This window comes from Pteronotus mesoamericanus, unplaced genomic scaffold (assembly GCF_021234165.1).
Source record: "Pteronotus mesoamericanus isolate MK-2021 breed Mesoamerican mustached bat unplaced genomic scaffold, CSHL_Meso_final contig_130, whole genome shotgun sequence".
NCBI lineage: Eukaryota > Metazoa > Chordata > Mammalia > Chiroptera > Mormoopidae > Pteronotus > Pteronotus mesoamericanus.
Window position 1 is genome coordinate 24,134,595 of NW_026555060.1, and position 18,993 is coordinate 24,153,587.

At 37.7% G+C, this 18,993-nt stretch overlaps 1 protein-coding gene across 1 annotated transcript in view; it reads right to left on the reverse strand.

Annotated features, from left to right (window-relative positions):
• ITGA8 (integrin subunit alpha 8) overlaps window positions 1-18,993 on the reverse strand; it is a 165,699-nt gene that overhangs the window by 102,167 nt on the left and 44,539 nt on the right. Inside the window, exons 9-11 of the mRNA XM_054593425.1 lie at window positions 13,472-13,515; window positions 12,040-12,096; window positions 9,591-9,643 (exon numbers count right to left, since the gene is read on the reverse strand). Coding sequence (XP_054449400.1) covers window positions 9,591-9,643; window positions 12,040-12,096; window positions 13,472-13,515 — 154 coding nt within the window. The remainder of the gene's footprint in view (window positions 1-9,590; window positions 9,644-12,039; window positions 12,097-13,471; window positions 13,516-18,993) is intronic.

Sequence of the window (18,993 nt, forward strand, 5' to 3'; positions counted from 1 at the left end):
ACAGAAGTTCTCATTGATTACTGGTGACAATACAAAATGGTACAGCTACGTTGGAAGACAGTTGGGCAGTTTCTTACAAAATGAAGCACATATACCACATGATCCAGCAATTGCACTCCTTAACATTTTCCAACATGAGTTGAAAACTTTTGTCTACCCAGAAACTTGCATATGACTTTATCGTAGTTTTATTCATAATTGTGAAACTTGGAAGCAACCAAGAGGTCTTTCAATAGGTCAATGGATAAACACACTGTGGTACATCCAGACAAATGCTGACAGCACCAAATGCTGGTGAGCAAGTGGAGCCTTAGAAACTCTCATTTATTGCTGGTTGAAATGAAAAACATTCCAAACACTCTGGAAGACATTCTTGGCAGTTTTTTAACAAGCTAAACATAGGTTTACCATAAGATCCCATAATCACTCTCCTATGTAGTTAGACACTGGTGCATCATATGATGGAATAGTTTTCAGCAATAAAAAGCAATGAACTATCAAGCTACATAACAACATGGAGGAACTTTAAATGTATATTGCTAAGTGAAAGAAGCCAATTGGTGTGATTCCAAGTTTATGACATTTTGGAAAAGGCAAAACTATAGAGACGGTAAAAAGACCAGTAGTTGACAGGGGATGAGTGAGTTGAAGGATGAATAGGTGAAGCAGAAGACATGTATAGGGCCATGAAACTATTCTATATGATACTGTATGTGGATCCATGACATTAGGCATTTGGCAAAACCCATAGAATGTACGATATAGTGGACCCTATATTATTTAGTTAATAATGTATCAGTACGGGTTCATCAACTGTAACAAATGTGCCATACCAATGCACAGTGTTAATAGGAAAACTGAGGGCAGAGGGGAGAGGGAGTTTGTGTGAACTCCTTGTACTTCCTGCTCAATTTTTCTGTAAACCCAAATCTACTCTAAAAAATTAAAGTTTATTAAACGAAGATGATAATTTCAAAAGTAAGTTGAGCACAGATAACATGAATATAGCATGAGTTTTGACATCATTTTAGTAACTAGCTGTGTCACATGAACAAGTCAGATTACCCCTAACATGTGGATAAGATAGAAGTGGCTACTTCATTAGCTACATCACTTAACATCCCTGTTTGTCATTCTTTCCCTTTGAATGTGTGCACATACACACATTATAGAATAATATTTAATAAATGATAGATATTATGAAGGCGTTGGGCTAGCCATTGATGGGAATATACAGTATTTTACATTATAACAATACACACAGAAAGAGTTCCTATTAAACAAGCAAAATGCATTCTTGTTCTCCATCTCCTGCCTTGTAGGAGCGAAAAGAGGTGAAACATAACATTGGGACAGCCTGAGGCCTCAGGGAGTTCAAGAATAGGCTCTCACTGTCTATCCACAGCAGGGGAAATAACACATGGATGGAAAAGCCCCTTGAGCAGTGACTTCACAGACCTTTAAGAAGGAAGGGGGAGGCTGTGAAAGACAGACCCATGGAATAGCTATTATTTTGGTCTCAGATTCCAAAACACAGGTTGGATTGCTGTACTTAGGATAAACTTTTTTTAATATTCCAAATACATTTATTAAAAAAAATGCCATTATTTGCAAGCCTGTTGTGCTCCAGGCAGAGGAGAGAGGGGAGAGGGGCGTTGCAGCCCCTGGCCTTCCCTCGGCAGGAACCTGGTTGTCTCTCTGTTACCATTGGGGCCCGGCATGAAAAGGCATTTGTTAAACACCTAATTGTAGGTTGCTTCCTTCTAGGTCAAAAACATCTGAAAATCACTGGTTCCCAATTACAGACACTGAGTGGGGCCATTTTCTCATTCTATAAAGAAGGAAAAAGTCATATAATTGTTCCCTGAGGGTATGAACATGATATGGGACTGACGCAGTTGGCTCACTGAGTTTCTCACTGCCAACACCTAGTCCTAGAAATGAAAAATTATTTGACCTGTCATTGCAAAAAACCAGTGAATCTGAGAAATCTTTGAATTCTTGGAGTATCATGACAGCACTGATTTATTTTCTTAGAAATACATTTTCCTAGATACTGTCTTCTAAAATGTTCTAACTACCAAAAAAAAAAAAAAAAGAGAGAGAGAGAGAGGGAAAGACATTTGTTCTTAATTTATAATTGTGTTCTCATAAGGTTGAGAGACAATAACTGTCTGGAATTCAATTGGTACAATGTGCCTTGTAGAATATTTTGCACTTAGTGTCAATAATTTTTCTATTAGCAATACCACTTCAGAGCCACAGTGTATATTGTTATTTAGGCTTCTGTTGTTAAATCTTGATTTGCAGTTCATTAGTAGATTGTGAAATCAATTTAATGGATCTTAACGAGTAATTTTTAAAAATGAAAATAATAAAATAGAAAACATGGAAGTGAATGAATTACATATATGGGTAAATGTTGTTTCTTGAAACTTTTGTTCCAATTGTGTGTGTGTACTAGGTTGCAATGTCAAATGTATTTTGTATTATGGAATATGAAGCAAAAAAAAAAAATCATTGAAAACCACTACAGGAGGCTATGTGAGCTATTAGGTTATTTCAAAATTTATTTGTCAAATACTTTTTTTTAACATATCCAATTTAAGTTTAAAATTTTAAAATATTTATTGGTAAAGATATTTTCCAATTGACCTTCTGATAAAGTAATTGTATAATATATATCACCCAGCCTGTCACTGTATCTATTCTCTTAGGATGGCACCCAGTCTATTATACAACTAAATATATGTGTGCATATATACATATATATGTATATGTTCATACATTATTTCTTCATATATATGCATATATATGAGAAGAAATAATGATCCAGTTTTCACTAAAATCCATATTCTCTATTTGGGTCATATTGGTGATTTGGATGAGATCTAAGATATTTGGTAAAGGCATTTTATAAAAGTAGGATATATGTGCTAAATTTCACTTTATTTGACATGTCTAATGTTTAAGCAGTTTTCTTTAAATCTCTGTGTAGCTTTAACACAGATTTTATTTGTCACTCTTTTTTATGTCTAAATCCACTCTAATAATATAATACTATGTAAAGCTCAATTTTTCATTCTTCATGTTATTTACTATAGAGACATTATAAATATGTTCCTGAAAAACACAGCATAAATAGTGATAAAGAAAGGTCGGGGGAACCCACCAATGAGAAAATTCAATATGAACAATCAAAATTCAAGTTTTCTGCAGCCAAATGGTGTTAATGTGTTGATTTAATATACAAATTTTCTGTTTCCTTTTTCCCCCAATAGTACATATTGCATGCTAATGCCCCTAATTTTCAGAATGTAGTTATTTATTAAAAGAGACTGTATACCAGAGTTGATATCTAATCAACTTAATTATTTTATGATGGGCAAGAGCTAATATAGCTTATCAATTATATGACAGATCAATTTAATTTATAATCTCTTTTAGTTTTCTAGATTTTCTACTTGCTTCAATCATAATGATCTCTCCTGCACAAGAGAACATTCTTGAACTAAGTCTAGCACCAAAACGTAGTTACCCAAAGCTGTTTCCTTTCAAATAAATATTCTCGAAAATGCTCTCAAGTTGACTGCTAGGAACCTCTTTAAATTTATTTCCCGTTAGCCATTCAGATGCTAGAAACAATCCAATGGCTTAAACTGTAATTCTGAATTTCTGAAATAGTGTAAATACTATGTTTTAAAAGCCATTAGAAAATAAAAGATTTGCTTGCTTGGGCTCAAGATGAAAAATACCATCTCCATTTGTTGTTAAGTTTATCCAGAAATTCCTAACAGAGTTTACATTGACAGAGTTTGTAGCTCTGGCTATTTTAAGATAACTAAACTGAAGTTAATTTCACCAGCTCTGTTTACATTTTCAAAACAGTCACAGGCTTGACAATATCAACTACCAACCAGTATGTACACAACTGTTTGGTCTAAACTTTTGGAGTCCACACATAATACCTGGAGATTATTTTAAATAAGAAAATGGGGGCAGGGGAAGCTGGCCAGTTGGTTGGAGCATCGTCCCACGCACCAAAAGGCTGTGGGTTTGATTTCCAGTCAGAGCACATACCTAGGTTCTATTCCCAGTTGGGGTGCTTATGGGAGGCAAGTGACTGATGTTTTTCTCTCACGTCGATGTTTCTCTCTCTCCCCCGCCCCCTCTAAAAATCAATAAAAACATATCCTCAGGTGAGGATTAACAAAATTGTGGGGGGAAATTCTCAACAATATACTTACTTGATCACATTATTTAATGACACAGTCTTTTTTTTCCCTCTGATGTTGAGACTTTGGAGCATTTGTGGGGACCTTGCTTTTGTTGTATAATGGATAGAAAAGATGACATAGGCTGTCAAAGAATGTTCACTGCATAACCTCATTCACAATAGTGCTTCACTATCTCTTGGCTGGAGAAAGTTAAGCCTAGTTCAGTCACAGAAAACGTGGGAGTCCTAACTTCTGAACCGTGAACAATCAACTAGCTGAGTGATGCTCTTAATCCTATTACGAGCCCCTGCACAGCATCCACTCAGGTCCAGGGTTTACAAGGAAAGATACAAGATGAAAGATGAAAGAGTGGGGCAAAGGTTAAGTTTGCATTTGTGAGTACAGGGAACAGGGTTTGTTTTACTTTCCATACATACAACCGTAAACCTACTTTTGCCCAACCCTGAATATATGATATGAATTTGGGTAAAAAATGAGAATTAAATCTTAAATCTGGTACTGAACTCTCCTAGGTGATGAACACTCACTGATACTTCCTTAATAACTGAATTCTAGAAAAGCTGGAAAGGGCTTTGTAATTTTTTCGAAAAAGTTGTAGGAGTTACAGGCTCTGTAAAAGTATTTATGAATCATAATCAATGACTCAACAAAATGTAGCAGACTAATGCAGCTATTTTCAATATAATGAAACAAACAATTTTCATATATGCCATGGCCTTAAAAAGCACTTACAACTGAATTTTCTAAAATCATGAGTCAGTTATTTTTAGCATAATTAAAGACAACCTTAAAGTTCTTTGGGTGAAATAATTTTGAAATTATGATTTTATATTTTTATGAAGTAGAAGACCTTGCTTATAAAATAATGGAAATTATTAAAATGCACACTTAATGAATAGAAATGTTTTTTATCAACCGCCAAAACAGAGAAAAACATTTAAAATATAGATTTTATTCTTCTACCGCCACCCTTATTTAAGGTTACTGGAATCTGTATGTATTCTACATGTATGTGTATATCCATGCACGCAGATGTATATAGACTACATCTATGTTTACATATGTATATAGATATATATGGGTAGATAGATAGAACTATGTGTATATATAATGGAATTGAAAAAACCTGAATTCATAGAAAGTGGAATGGAGGTTGCCAGGGGTGGAGAATTGAGGGAAATGGAAAGACATTGCTCAAGGGCACTAAGTTGCAGTTACATAGGATGAGTAAGTGTAGAGATCTAATGGGCAGCATGGTGACTACAGTTAATGGCACTGTGCTGTATTGTATCCTGGAACTTTGCAGAGAGAGTTGATCTCTGGTGCTCTCTTACCCCTCCCCCCACACAGATCACATAATTGGACGGATACAGATGGATCACATAGATAAAATGTTAATTAGCTTGAACACAGTGATCATTTTGCTATGTATATTTATATCAAAACATCATGTTGTACACCTTAAATATATATAATTTTACTTGAAAAAATAAAAATAAAAGATGTTATTGGATTTCTTCATTGACAATTATACTAATTTATCCCATTTCCCATCTTTTAAAAGTGAGGCATGCCATTATTTTAATCACTTACTTGATCGAAAATTCCTAATGCAGATTATAAAATCTTGAAGACTGAAATTATATTTTATAGAACTTAATAAATTGTTCTCTGTAGATAGTAAAAACCAAACCAAAACAAAAAAACCTTGTTGGGTAAATTAGCAGAAGGCCCAGGAACTAGTTAAGACATTTCCCTAACTAGCTTGTGGTCCTGGGCAATTCACTTAACTTCCTTGCTTCACTTTCCTCATGAATGCATTTGAGATCATTTCACTGGACTGCAGTACAAATGGTCAGGAGTTATTAGACATATTACACATGAATACACAGAGAGGAAAAAATAGCTAATCATACATGATAAAAATTGTGTTGTTTAACAGTAAAATTAGGTTCTACAACAGTTTCAGTGGAGGAGTTCTCTGCACTTGAAACTGCTACCTGGGCAGACCAGATATATAGATAATGTCCAGGAAAACTCTGAGATAAAGATTCCTGTTTGCTGTAAATCTTCCAAGGCCTTGGATCTCCACTGGGAACTTGGTCAGAAAAGAGAATGGCAAAGCACTGCTTCTGGCAGTGTGTCTGCATGGAGCCATTGCAGGCGCTTAGGAGAAGTCACTGACCCACGCGATCTGCTGCCCTTCTTGTCTTGTTCTGCCAAGATTTTTGAGGGACTGCAGGTTGATGTCTCTGGCCAGGAGGGTTGTTTTGGACCTTCCCCGCAGATGAGTGCCCATCCCCGGAGGTGAGGCCCTGGCTGTCACTGTTCCTAGGGGTTTTCAGACTCCCATTCTGGGATCCAGTATAAACCCAGAAACACAAGATGCCACACTTTTCCTATTTGTGTCTATTTGAAAACCAACAATATCAAATGATTATTCTAGAAATACAGGTGCTGCAGAAATGATGGCAGATTTTATCTTCCTTCTTGTAAACTCAGACTTCACGTGAGTTGTCCGACTCTATTTGAGACTAAGGGTTCTCAGCGGCTTCTACTGCACACTCCCTTATAACAGGGCCTTGAATGTACATAGCATGTAAATAATTAAAAACAGCCAATTACACACAAACTGAGAATCGAGGGGCAGTTTATTTTTTTTTAAATATCGATAGCAAGATCACGGACATATTTTTTCAATGCAGTATGAAGGATTTATACTGCATTCATCTGTGTCCTCTAAAGCGCTGTGTGGCTCCCGGGGAGAAGCCCTTGTGCTCACTGTGTCACCAGCTGTTGAGAGAAATGTGTCTACATGTGTCCCAAGGGCCAGTGTGCAATTTTCTGTTTTCCCTGAAGAATGGACAAAATGCCATGTTTTGGACTCGAGCTCTTCTTCACTCATTTTCTTTCTAAATTACTGAAAGGCTCTGATAACAAATACAGTTCATCCAGGTTGGACATTGTGAATGGTGGTCCTAAATGTTACTTTCTTTTCACAACTCAGACAGCTGAAGATTAAATCAACTTCCTTTTAAGTTATTTGCTTCCAGGATAAGATTGGCATTCAAATAGACCTTTAAAATCTATCCAGAGTGCAGCCACTTCTACTTCCTACCACCGCTATCTCTCTGCTCCACGCCTCTGTGCTGCCTCACCAGGCTTATGACAGTGGGACTAGAAGGCCTCTGGCCACTGAGACCAAGCAGGCAGAGCGTACCTGCTAGCTGGAAGTTGGAACAAGCCACTGCCTCACTTAGAACCATCCAGTGGCTCACAGACCCATTCTGCTCGTGGCAGAGTCAGAGTGGCGCTGTGTGAAGCAGTTCAAAGTGAATGCAGTGCTCACAGACCTTCACACCCCCACTCCGCACAGTTACTTCTCCCTCATCTTTGATGTCCAGTCTCGGGGAATTTGAACACTCTTCTCCCAAAATCATTGTGCTTGTCCCCTTTCCCCCTTCAGGTCTTTCCTCAACTGTAACCTTAATACCGAGGCCTTCCCTTTCCACCCAAGTTAAAATCGCATCCCTCCCAATATTCCCTATGCCCTTGTTTTTGTTTTTATAACTAATAAAGTGTATTTTTTAAAGTGGTTTTAGGTTCAAAGCGAAATTGAGTAGAACATACAGAGAGTTTCCATATACCACCTCTCCACCCCACGTGCACAGCCTCCCCTTTATCAACACCCCCCCCAGAGGGGAACAATCAATGAACCTACATTGACACATCATAACTGCACAAGCGCATAATTTACAACAGGGTTCATTCATGGTGCTGTAGGTTCTATGAATCTTGACAAATGTATGATGACAGGGATCTACCCACATAATTATCATACAGAATAGTTTCACTGCCCTAAAAATCCTCTGTGCTCCACCTATTCATCCCTCCTTTCCCAGGTAATTCTTGGTAACCACTAATCTTATTACTGTCTCATAGTTTTATCTTTTTCAGATTGTCATATAGCTGGAATCACACACTATGTAGCCTTTCAGATTGGCTTCTTTTACTTAATAATACGCATTTAAGTTTCCTCCATGTCTTTTCATGACTTGATAGCTCATTTCTTTTTGGCATTAAATAATATTCCACAGTTCATTTATACATTTGCCTGCTGAAGGATATCTTGGGTGCTTTCAGCCCTTCTATTTATTCCCTATGTAGCACTCATCATGATCTGACATAGCTTTACTTGACTTGTTTATTTTTTGCCTTTAGCTTCTATACCCCTACCCAACTCTAGTACAAACTTGATGAGGGTAGGGGTTTCTATTTTGTTCTCTGCTATATCCCAGCAGGTAGAACAGTGCTAGTGTATGGTAGATGCTCAAGAAATATATGTTCAATAAAAGAATAATGAAAAGATATTTTCCAAAAGGTACAAAAGTTACTAAATATATCTCCAATCATAAGCCACCACATAATAAAGAACATTTCTAGCTATACAAAGGTCACAGCTAATGTCTGTCAATGATGAATCTGAGGTTAGAACAGATCCTGAAACAGCCTGTATTCCTCAAATATTTGCTTTCTATAAAAATGTTTTCTATAAAAACATTCATCACTGTATTCTGGGCTCTGAGAACAATGACTGGAACATAGTAGGTGCTCCAACAAAATTAATTGGATGGATAATCATGATGTCCATCTCAATTTATTGGTTTTCTTATTTGATCATTTGTTTTATGTGTCAGGTGCTTTTAGTAAATCCAAACAATGCTGAATAATTATTTTTGAAGTAATGACTTAAACACAAATATAATTTATCATGTTGTTTGGTCCAAGCTCAACTTTAATTTACTGCCATAATCTGAAAAAAATAACATGATAATTTCATCTCCTCCATGGTGTTACTAGTCTGTCAGTTAAAGCAATGTCAAAAGAAAAAACATTTTTAAAAAAGAGAGAAAAATATTTTTATGTAAAAATGTTTTTTGAATGTCTCACTTGCTAAAGGGTGAAAAGAGACAGATGAGCAGACCCTTCAATGGCTATGGATTTTGAATGGTTAAGAACTATTCAATTCATAAAATTAAAGTTAAAACTAAGTAAAATAGTTCTTTTCTAGAAGTAGCAGATGTGGAAAATCTCAGTAAAGCATAAACTAGGATGACAAAAAATTCTCTAGGAGATATATCCTCTTGCCCTCACTCCTTGTGTGTTGCACAAGAATTCAATTCTCCCACCTCTTTTCTCTATTCCAAACGCCCCCCCACAAAAAGAAGTTAAAACAAGAGAGCCTCTATCTTGTAGAGGAGATATGGATGGATATATTTCATTAAGGGAAAAATATAACATTTTATGGATGAACATAATATATGGTGAGTGAGGAAGTTCTTAATAACTTACCCATCATTGTTAACATCTGATACTGCAATCGTATATCCAAAATAAGATGCCATCTGCAAAGGAAAACCATAAGATGACATATTTTACATTCAGAAATCATTTTTATAGTCATGTCTCAATCCCTGAAAGTTTAATCTCATTGCAGCATATTTTTGCATTTAAATTCATAGACTATTGGATGTGGGCAGAATCTTGGAGTCATTTAGGCTAACCTCTGACCCAATGCATAATTTCCCCCCCAAATACCCGACATCTGCTTGGACACCCTTGGAAGATGTCCAACAATCAGCCCATTCAATTTGCAGACTCAATTCTTAGAACGTTCTTTACTAAAACTGGCCCTTCTGTAACTTCTAGTCCTTAATCCTACCTAGTTCTGCAGTCTTGAACCTCACAGAATAGATCTAATTCCACTGCTTTGTCAGATCGCATATGGAAATATTTTAGCTGCTGTGCCATCCTGGCTCCTTTTTCTCAGAAACACTACATGGGATATCAAAGAGAAGTTGATACCCTATGAGCACACCAACATTCCTCTTAAGTACTATTTACGCTCTGTGCTTTGGGCTCTTTCTATCATTGAAGAATTACAAGGGATTTAATTTGGAGGAAATTGCACCTCAGTATCAATTCATATTGTGTTTATTATGATGTAAGTTTCCTAAGTCTTCCCTGAGTGTAACTAGTATGCCATAATCTCCCCACGTTCTAGCTCTTAAGTTTGTGTTTTTCAACATATGTTTCAAGACTGATCATCTTTTCAGATTTGGCCCATAGTTTCGGTTTATCAGGATTTTTTTTTTTGTTTCCATATTCTGCCATCCAGTGCTTTAGCCGACTTAGCATCACATCGCCTACTAATTTAAACAGCATACACCCCACTAAGAGTGCATCCCGCAGAAGGTGAAGGTGTTGGTGTGCATCACTCATGCTTCCACCTGCACTGCCTGACCAGGGTCCATCTAACTCCAATAGGTGCCAGGTACCTGGTTCTTTTTGCAAAGGGAATAAACACAGGAGTGAACAAGTGTCACACAAGAATTCAGTTCTCCCACCTCTATTCTCTATTCCAAACATTGACAGTAACATTTTTGCTCCTGGCTGGCATTGTGTGGCCTTTCCGCTGAGGAATCCCCTCATTTATGCATTAAGTTCTCAAATTGCAAAACTAGGTGATATTAAAGATGAGAAGTTTTAGAAAAGCCAAATTTAACAACGTTTCAGGAACTTCTAACATAAAACAAATGGAAAATGGAAAACAAATCTGGGGAAAGGAGAAATCTTGCCAGATTTTCATTAAACCATTCATTATCACCATTTGGGAAGAGTGGTTCAAAATTCATAAATCCAGCCAACTTCACTATCATCCCAGCCTTATTTCTCCATATTTGCTATATGGGTATCATGAGAGACATTGTTAAATGCTTTGTTGAAAATTGCAGAGTAAAGAAAAGACTAAAGCCCTGATTTGCGGGGAAGGGAAATGGCAAAAACGTTCTGTGTTCATTGAAAAACTCTATTAATCATAACTCCATGACAAATATATTATTCCAATTCTCTAGCTAAAAGTTGAGCATTTCATCATAATCCAGAAGGCCGAGAATGTGTCTTGCCCAGATTCAAATGTGAGTCTTGCTAGACACCTAGCCTGAGTTGGTAGAGTTGGGAGAGAGTATTGGATGCCCAGAGAAACTAATTCATGAGTGGCTACCTTAGATGACAGCATCACATTCATTGTTTAAAGAAATGTGGCAACTTTCAACAGGTCACAAGACCCAGGAAAATGGAGGATGTTGGATGAAGGGCGACCCCAGGCCATGTTGCATCAGGAGAATGACAGCAGCCTGTTTTCAGGCAATACGCCCGTGCTCGATAAGCCCACAGCCAGTGAGTGGTAAGGGGCACTTGCTCCCTGTGAGAGAGGGAGCAGAGCCAGCCAGCTTGTCAACCTCCACATAATTTTGGCATCAGGGGAGGGCTCCAGTCACAGTGAGAAGGGGAGGCAGAGCCCAGGATCACTGACTGCCCAACACAGGGGGATACACGAGAAGCCGGTCTTTTCTCAGATGGAAGGTAGGTGCCCAGAGCTCACCACCAGGCACTGCAAACAGGATTTGCAATGGAACAGGATTGCTCTCAAACCCCAGTGGCAGTTTGGCTTTTTAAGGATCATAACTTGTCTTTATATAATATATCACTATATGAAATTATTATGGACATTTATCTGTTTGTTAATTGTCATCCCCCTGCCAACTGCCTCCCCCACACTGCTGTACGAGAGCTGCGTTCTCATCTGTCGGATGCGTGGCTATATTCCCAGTGCCTAGAACAGCTTCCAGAACATAGTAGGTGCTCAGTAAATATTTATTTTATCAAAGAATAATTAATATAAATATTACTCTATGCTATTAGTACCAAGGGATATTATTTGATATTAAAATGTCTTCACCTGTTCACCAGTGAAGTTCTGAATAAAAGTCATATCTGTAGAGTTAATGATTGAAACCTGAAATCATAGAAATTAGATAGGTTACATCATTTGATATAGAATTACAGAAAAAATTTAATTACAACTTAAATCATTTTTAAATGTTGAAGAAGAGTGATAAATGACTAGTTTTATGTAAAACCAAAATGTTACCCATAAGAATTCTTTAAAACATCCCACCTAACTTTTTGTTTATGGTTAAGTCTCGGGGTCCTTTCAGACAAAATGCATGGTTACTACTCTGAGGTGGAGAAATAAAATTTGAATTCAAGAACATTCAAAGCAATTAATCTGATGGCCGGTGAAATGATCTAATCAGGATTTTTGTATTGATTCATGCTCTCATGAGAAATTGGAGATTATGATTCTTTGTAAAAAATGAAATTTTAAGATGTTATTCATGTAGCAAAATTATTCTTTTTAATTCTAGTCAGCCAACCCCAAATCTATAAATATTACAAGTTTACTAGACTTTTCAAAAAAAATAAACATTATTGAAAACATTTATATTTAAAATATCTTTCTTTTTATAAGGTCTATTTATTTCCTTTTCCTAATTTTATAGTAACTAGTTATAAAGGATTTGAATAGCATTCCTCCAAAATCCATGCTGCTATTTGGAAGCAGGACCTTTGCAGATGAATTAAGTTCAGGATCTTGAGATAAAATCATCCTGGATTTGGGGTGGGCCCTATATCTAATGACCGGGTTCTTATACGAAAAGGAGTGGACACACATAGATAAAGATGGGAGAAAACCGTATGAGGACTGAGGCAGAGATTGAAGTTAAGCCATCACATGCCAAAGAGAGGGGGGAACCATCTGGAGCTCAAAAGACAAGAGGAATTCTCCCCTAGATGCATGGGAGGAAGTGTGACCCTGCAGACACCTTAATTTCAGATTTCAGACCTCTTGAGAGAATAGATTTATGTTCTTTTAAGCCACCCAGTTTGTGGTCATTTGTGATGGCAGCCCTAAGAAACTAATGCACTAGTGAAATAACAATTGATTTTATTATTTCTACTACATGAGACATTAAAATGTGAATCATATCAACAATGGGGTCCTCTGCAATTATTCCTGGATCAGGCACAAGGATCAGGGAGGCTTCATGGGCGTGTGACCTGTGCAGCCGCACAAGGCACCAAGCTCAGATGAGCCCCACCCTGCTTTAATGCTCAGCTACCATGCCCTGAAATTCTCAATAACCTTGTACAAGGGTCCCACCAGTTATGTAGCTGATCCTGCACTTAGATCAGAAAAAGAGATCTAGCCTCTCTTTTAGAAACAAAACAAGCATGGAGCAGTAGGAACGTGCTATTAAAGGGCATTTTAAAAGACTTAAAAGTTGTGTACATAAGAAAATACTCTGTAATGTATCCTTAGTACTCACATATCCAAAATTCTGTGCTCCTCTTGGAACTCCAGCAACCAATTCTGGTGATAAAAATAGTCATTTAAAAGATGAACCATATATATATGTATATATGTAATATATTTGTTGTATAGCTGTAATATATATATTACATATTATTATATATTACATATATTACATTATATATTGCATATATGTAATAATATATATATTACAGCTACACAACAAATCAGTTAAAGACAGTATTTCTTAAATAAGTACATCATGCAGAGAGCGGGAAGTTTGAAGTCACGGTTTTATATGCATTGGATTTTGCTTCTGCTGCAAACAATAGAAAACAAAGGACCTGAGGTTGTACTTTGAGAGTTACCAGTCTCTACCAGTCTCCATGTGTTTCTGCATCTAGACCATAAGCCTGGCTTCTCAGCACTCAGTGTAATTTGTAGGTTAAACCCCTTTCCCTGATCTCTCCAGCTTTCACTGTGGTGACATCTTTTTTACTAGTGTAAAATGTCTGCAGCTCCTGTCACATTAAAATGTTAAAACAATTCTGGTAATCTAAGAAAAGGCCACATATCATAGATGATATGAGTTTGTCCCTGAAACTGTTGACAGAAGAAATAGGGGGCAACCTGGCAGCCAAGGAAGGAAGCTTCAGTGACAGGGATACAGGAAATGCCTATGGAAAAGGGGCAGGTGTTCCAAGGCACAGAGATCATCTGGCTCTAGATTCACAAAGTAGTGGTTTTGGTCCTTTGTGCTGCTGCATATCTGCGACGAGTCACTGAATCTATTGTTTTTTCAGCCACCTGCAATGGGTGGTAGTTACAATCTCTGATGATCAAAGATCTTTCCAGCTGTCATTTCTATAAATCAAACAATTATCTGATTCATTGGGGTTAAAAATTTAATTTAAAGAAGAAAGGCCTGGAGGACAGTCTTCCCATTCAAATTTATCTTCCCCGACACCTGCCCCTAAAAGTAAAGTACAAATTCCAGCATCAGCTCTGTATGCTGTGCGCAACATTAGCAAAGTCAGGAGGTCATACTGTTAGTACTAATAGTCAGAGAAGATTCATTTGGAACTAGATATTGGACTTTTCAGTAGTAAATTAACTCATTTAATCAACAAATATTTATAGGCACACAAAGGATACACAGTGAAGCATAAAATTCCCCAGTCTCATGGAGCTAATAATACTCTAGTTAGAAGAGGTGATCAATTTAAAATATAGAATTAATTAAATGGTATGTTAGAAGCTTAGGTAGAGTGGAGAAAACTAAGCAGTCCAATGGTACAGGAAGTGCCAGGGTTGGAATGAGAAAGGGCTTGCGATGTATGAGGGTAGTCAGGGAACAGCTTAGAGAGAAGGCGACACTTGAGCAAAGACTGAAGAAAGTGGGGAAGTGAGTGTTGTGGAGATCGGGGAGAAGCTTGTTCCAGTCAGAGGGAACAAGTGCAAAGGTGCCTGGAGTGTTCAAAGGAACAAAGAGGCCATGATGGCTATGGCAGAGGGAGTGAGGGGTAAAGGAGGAGGAGATGAGGTCAAAGCAGTTAGAAGCTTCATTGTGAAGATTTGGATTTTAGCCTGAATGAGTTGGAACACCACTGTGAGCACAGTGGTTACACAATCTGATTTCTGTTTCTAGAGGGCCACTTTGGCTGCTGGGTCCAGGGGAGGCTACAGGAGGGCGAGGATGGATGCCGGGAGGCCAGCTAGGAAGCCATTGCCGTAATGTCGGTGGGGACTTGGATCTGCGTAGATGCTCCAAAGAGGTGAGAAGTGGTCAGAGTCAGGCTTTATTTTGAGAGTTTAGTGAGCAGGATTTACTCATGGATAAGATATGGATGGGGTATGAGAGAAAGAACACAGTTCAAGGCTGACTTCCAGGTATTTGTCTTCAGCAACTGGGAGGTTGGCAGTGCCACTTACTGAAATGGAGATGATGGAGAGTAGAGCATGTGTCAGTGAGGAAGCTCAGGAGTTTGGTTATCAGTACATTAAGCTTAGGACAGTGATTTAGATAGAGATGCTGAGTGTTGAGTAGAGAACTGGACACATGAGCTTGGAATTCAGTGTAAGCTGAAGAAGTGAGACTGGATGAGATTACCCACAGAGCACTGGAAGAGGAAAAAAGAGTTGCAGTATTTAACCATGGGTCATGTGAATGAGATGAGGGAAACTAAAGAACAATCAGTAAAAGAGATGAAGAAGGAACAGCCACTGTCTGAGAAGCCAAGGGAAGAAATGAGGAGGGAAAGATTAACTCTGTCAAATGCTCCTGTTCGCCTAGGAAGATGAAGTGCATGGAGCCCATTGGTTTGCTTGGCAAGGGCGGTTTCAGTAGAGGGTAGGGGTCTGATCTAACAGGAGTGAGTTTAAGGGAGGGAAGCCATGAAAAGAGCAGAGAATAGTGGCAACACTGTTGAAGCAGAAAAATACATGTGGTAGCTGAAAGGAGAAACAGAATAAGAGATTCTTTTTTGAAGATGGGAAAAATAACAGTATGCTTGTATGTTGGTGGGAATGATCCAGTAGAAAGAGAAAAGCTGGTGCTGCAAGGAGAATCAAGAATTGCTAGAGTCACATCTCTCAGTCATGAAATGGGATGGGACCTGGTGCAAAGCATAAGAGACTAGCTTTAGGCAGGAGCATGGATAGTTCAAAGATAGCAACAGGAGGGAAGGTCAGGAGTGTTCTTAAAGGGTAGAATGGGGTTCAGAAAAAGCAAGTTATCTGGATAGAGTGCTGGGAAAGCTGTCAGAAATAGTAGCACACTGCTTGGTTTTCAATAGTCTCGGTAGGAATTAAATTCTCCTGGTACCTAAAGACAGATCATAGTCAGATATAATGGAGTTGACTGATTTCAGGATCAGGCTTGCCAACCAGGAAAGATTAAGGGGGATTATGCCATTTGAGACATATGGCAACCACTGCTTCTCACATCCCAAAGACTCTCAGCATTTTGTTTTTAAAAAATCAACCATCATCACACTCAGTTAACTTTGGAGTCTGTAACTTCATATGGTCACAATATTAAGAAGCTATCAAATGTAATGTTGATTAAAAGTGTTCATAGGTGTTTAAAAATGATCAAGACAATAAATTGATTGGAATCTGAGGCAAGTTAAGAGAACTGTCACTCAACTACCTAAATATTCTGTGTGGGGAGGAAAAATAGGAGACTTTTCTTAGAACCATTTCAGTAACTCATGGCAAAACCTTCAGAGGTCTCTTAATATCAACACTATGTACAGGAAAAATTTAGATCTCTGGCCTCGAAATATAAGACGTGGATGTCAACCCCACTAACGAGAAGTAGAAAAGAGGCTAGCATTTATTGAATGTCTTCTACCCAATAGACAATGTAGTATGTTTTTTTATATTTCTCTAATTTAACCCCTCAAAAGTAGTCATTCATATCCCTTTTTGGCAGGTTGGGAAACAGGATTAGAAAGGTTCAGTCACCATAGATAACTGGGGAGTAGCCAAACTCAAGAACCAGCAGCAAAGTCAATATTCTTTCCATCACATCGAATGAGTATCCCAGGGACCAGATCGCTGGGACCAGATCACTTTCTTGGGCACTAGCTCACCTCGCCTAACTCTAAAATGAGAATGGAGGACCTTAGACTTTTTTGAGTCATGGACACATTTGAAAATTAGATGAAAGTTATGGTTCTTCTCACCAGAAAAATTCACATTCATACAAAACTTTGCATATAATTTCTGAGCATTCAAATTCCATGAGATCCATCCATGTACCACCTAGAGTTCAAGGATCCAGTATTAAGAATCTCTCATCTATAGGACATCAAGTTGCTCAGTTTTGCATAAAATCCCCACTCCTTCTTGTCTAATTAAGTAAATAGTGAAGAGCCTTGGACTTTGAGTGGTCTGATGAATGGATTATGATCTCTGATAATGCCTTTACTTTAGATACTGAAAATCACTTAAAACTTGGATCCATTCTCTAGATGTTTCTGAGATCCCATGGAAAACCACTATGATTTTCTATCATCTTTTCTTATGATATGCTGTTACACATCATAATTAATTTCCTTGGGTCCAAACTGAATGATCTTCTGGAGAGCCTTCCAACAGAGCCCTATTGCCACGTTTAAAAATCATTTGGCACATTTTGCAGTTTCCTTTGCTAAATTGCTAAGTGATTGTAAGACCTGACTTCATAAAGGTGATACCTATTCAATTCCATCTCTGATGGCTCCTAACCCAAGGGTTCTTTTTTTTATTACAGCTAACATTTAAATGGTATTTTTATGTATCAGCATTGCACTGTTCTATGAGTCTTACAGGATTAACTCATTAATCCTCGCAAGAACCTTATGATGTCGATGATACTGTCATCACCGTCATCCCTATTTTAGGAATAAAGAAATGAGGCGCTGAGGTGTTAGGTAACTAGGACATGGAGCTAGTTAGAGGCAAAGTCAGAGTTTAACCCCAAATGGTCTGGCTCTGAAGTCCATGCTTTTAACCACTGCAATAGATTGTCTTTTAATATCTTGAAGAAAAAAATGATGGAAAGAAAGGGCCTTTAATAATTAGCTTGTATTCAAAAGAAAAATGTTCTTTTAGAGAAAAGAAGATACTGGTTTTCAATCTCTACCTAACAGCAAAAACATTCTTCATGAATTTCTGCTTTGTATGTCTTGTCAAGAGGAAACTATTAAAAGAGCTGTGATGATTCCTAAACATGGCCATATTTAATTCACTCCTAATTATTTGTGAATTATAAAACACATTAGTAAAAAGCAGTTAATGTTCATATGAAACGTGATGGAAAATAGCAAATATTGATGATTGAATTTTTCAATCAATATTACTAAACACTATCATTTATATGATGAGTACTGCTATGGACTGAATGTATAATCTGAAATTCATATGATGAAAACTAACCCCCAATGTGATGGTATTAGGAGATGGGTTCTCTAGAAGGTGACTAAGTCATGAGGTTAGAGTCCTCATGTATGGGATTAGTTCTGTGTTTAGAACTTCACCCTAACTTACAATTTTTAATCAAGTGTTTTGTGTTCATTGTTTAATGTCTGTCAGCTGCCCTAGGCTATAAACTGTAGGATTAAGTTCACCGCTGTGTGCTTAACACTTAACACATAGCCTGGCATGCCACAGGTGCTCAAACATTTGATGAGTGAATAAATGGTCAATGCCTTAGTGGAAGGAAAAATGAGATAATACAGGAGTTTATTTTTTTAATATTTTATTTTATTTATATTTAGAGAGAGGGGAAAGGAGGGTAAAAGACAGGGAGAGAAACATTGATGTGAGAGAGAAACATTGATAGGTTGCCTCTCACGTGCGCCCCTTCCAGGGAGTAAAGCCACAGCCCAGACATGTGCCCTGACCATGAGCTGATCAGGTAACCTTTCACTTTGTGGGTGGAGGCCCAAACAACTGAGCCACACCAGTCACGGCCTGATACAGGAGTTTAAAGAAGAAAGCTGAGGAAAGATTTCTAGAGGAGATGGCATTTAAAATTGGCCTCAAAAGAAA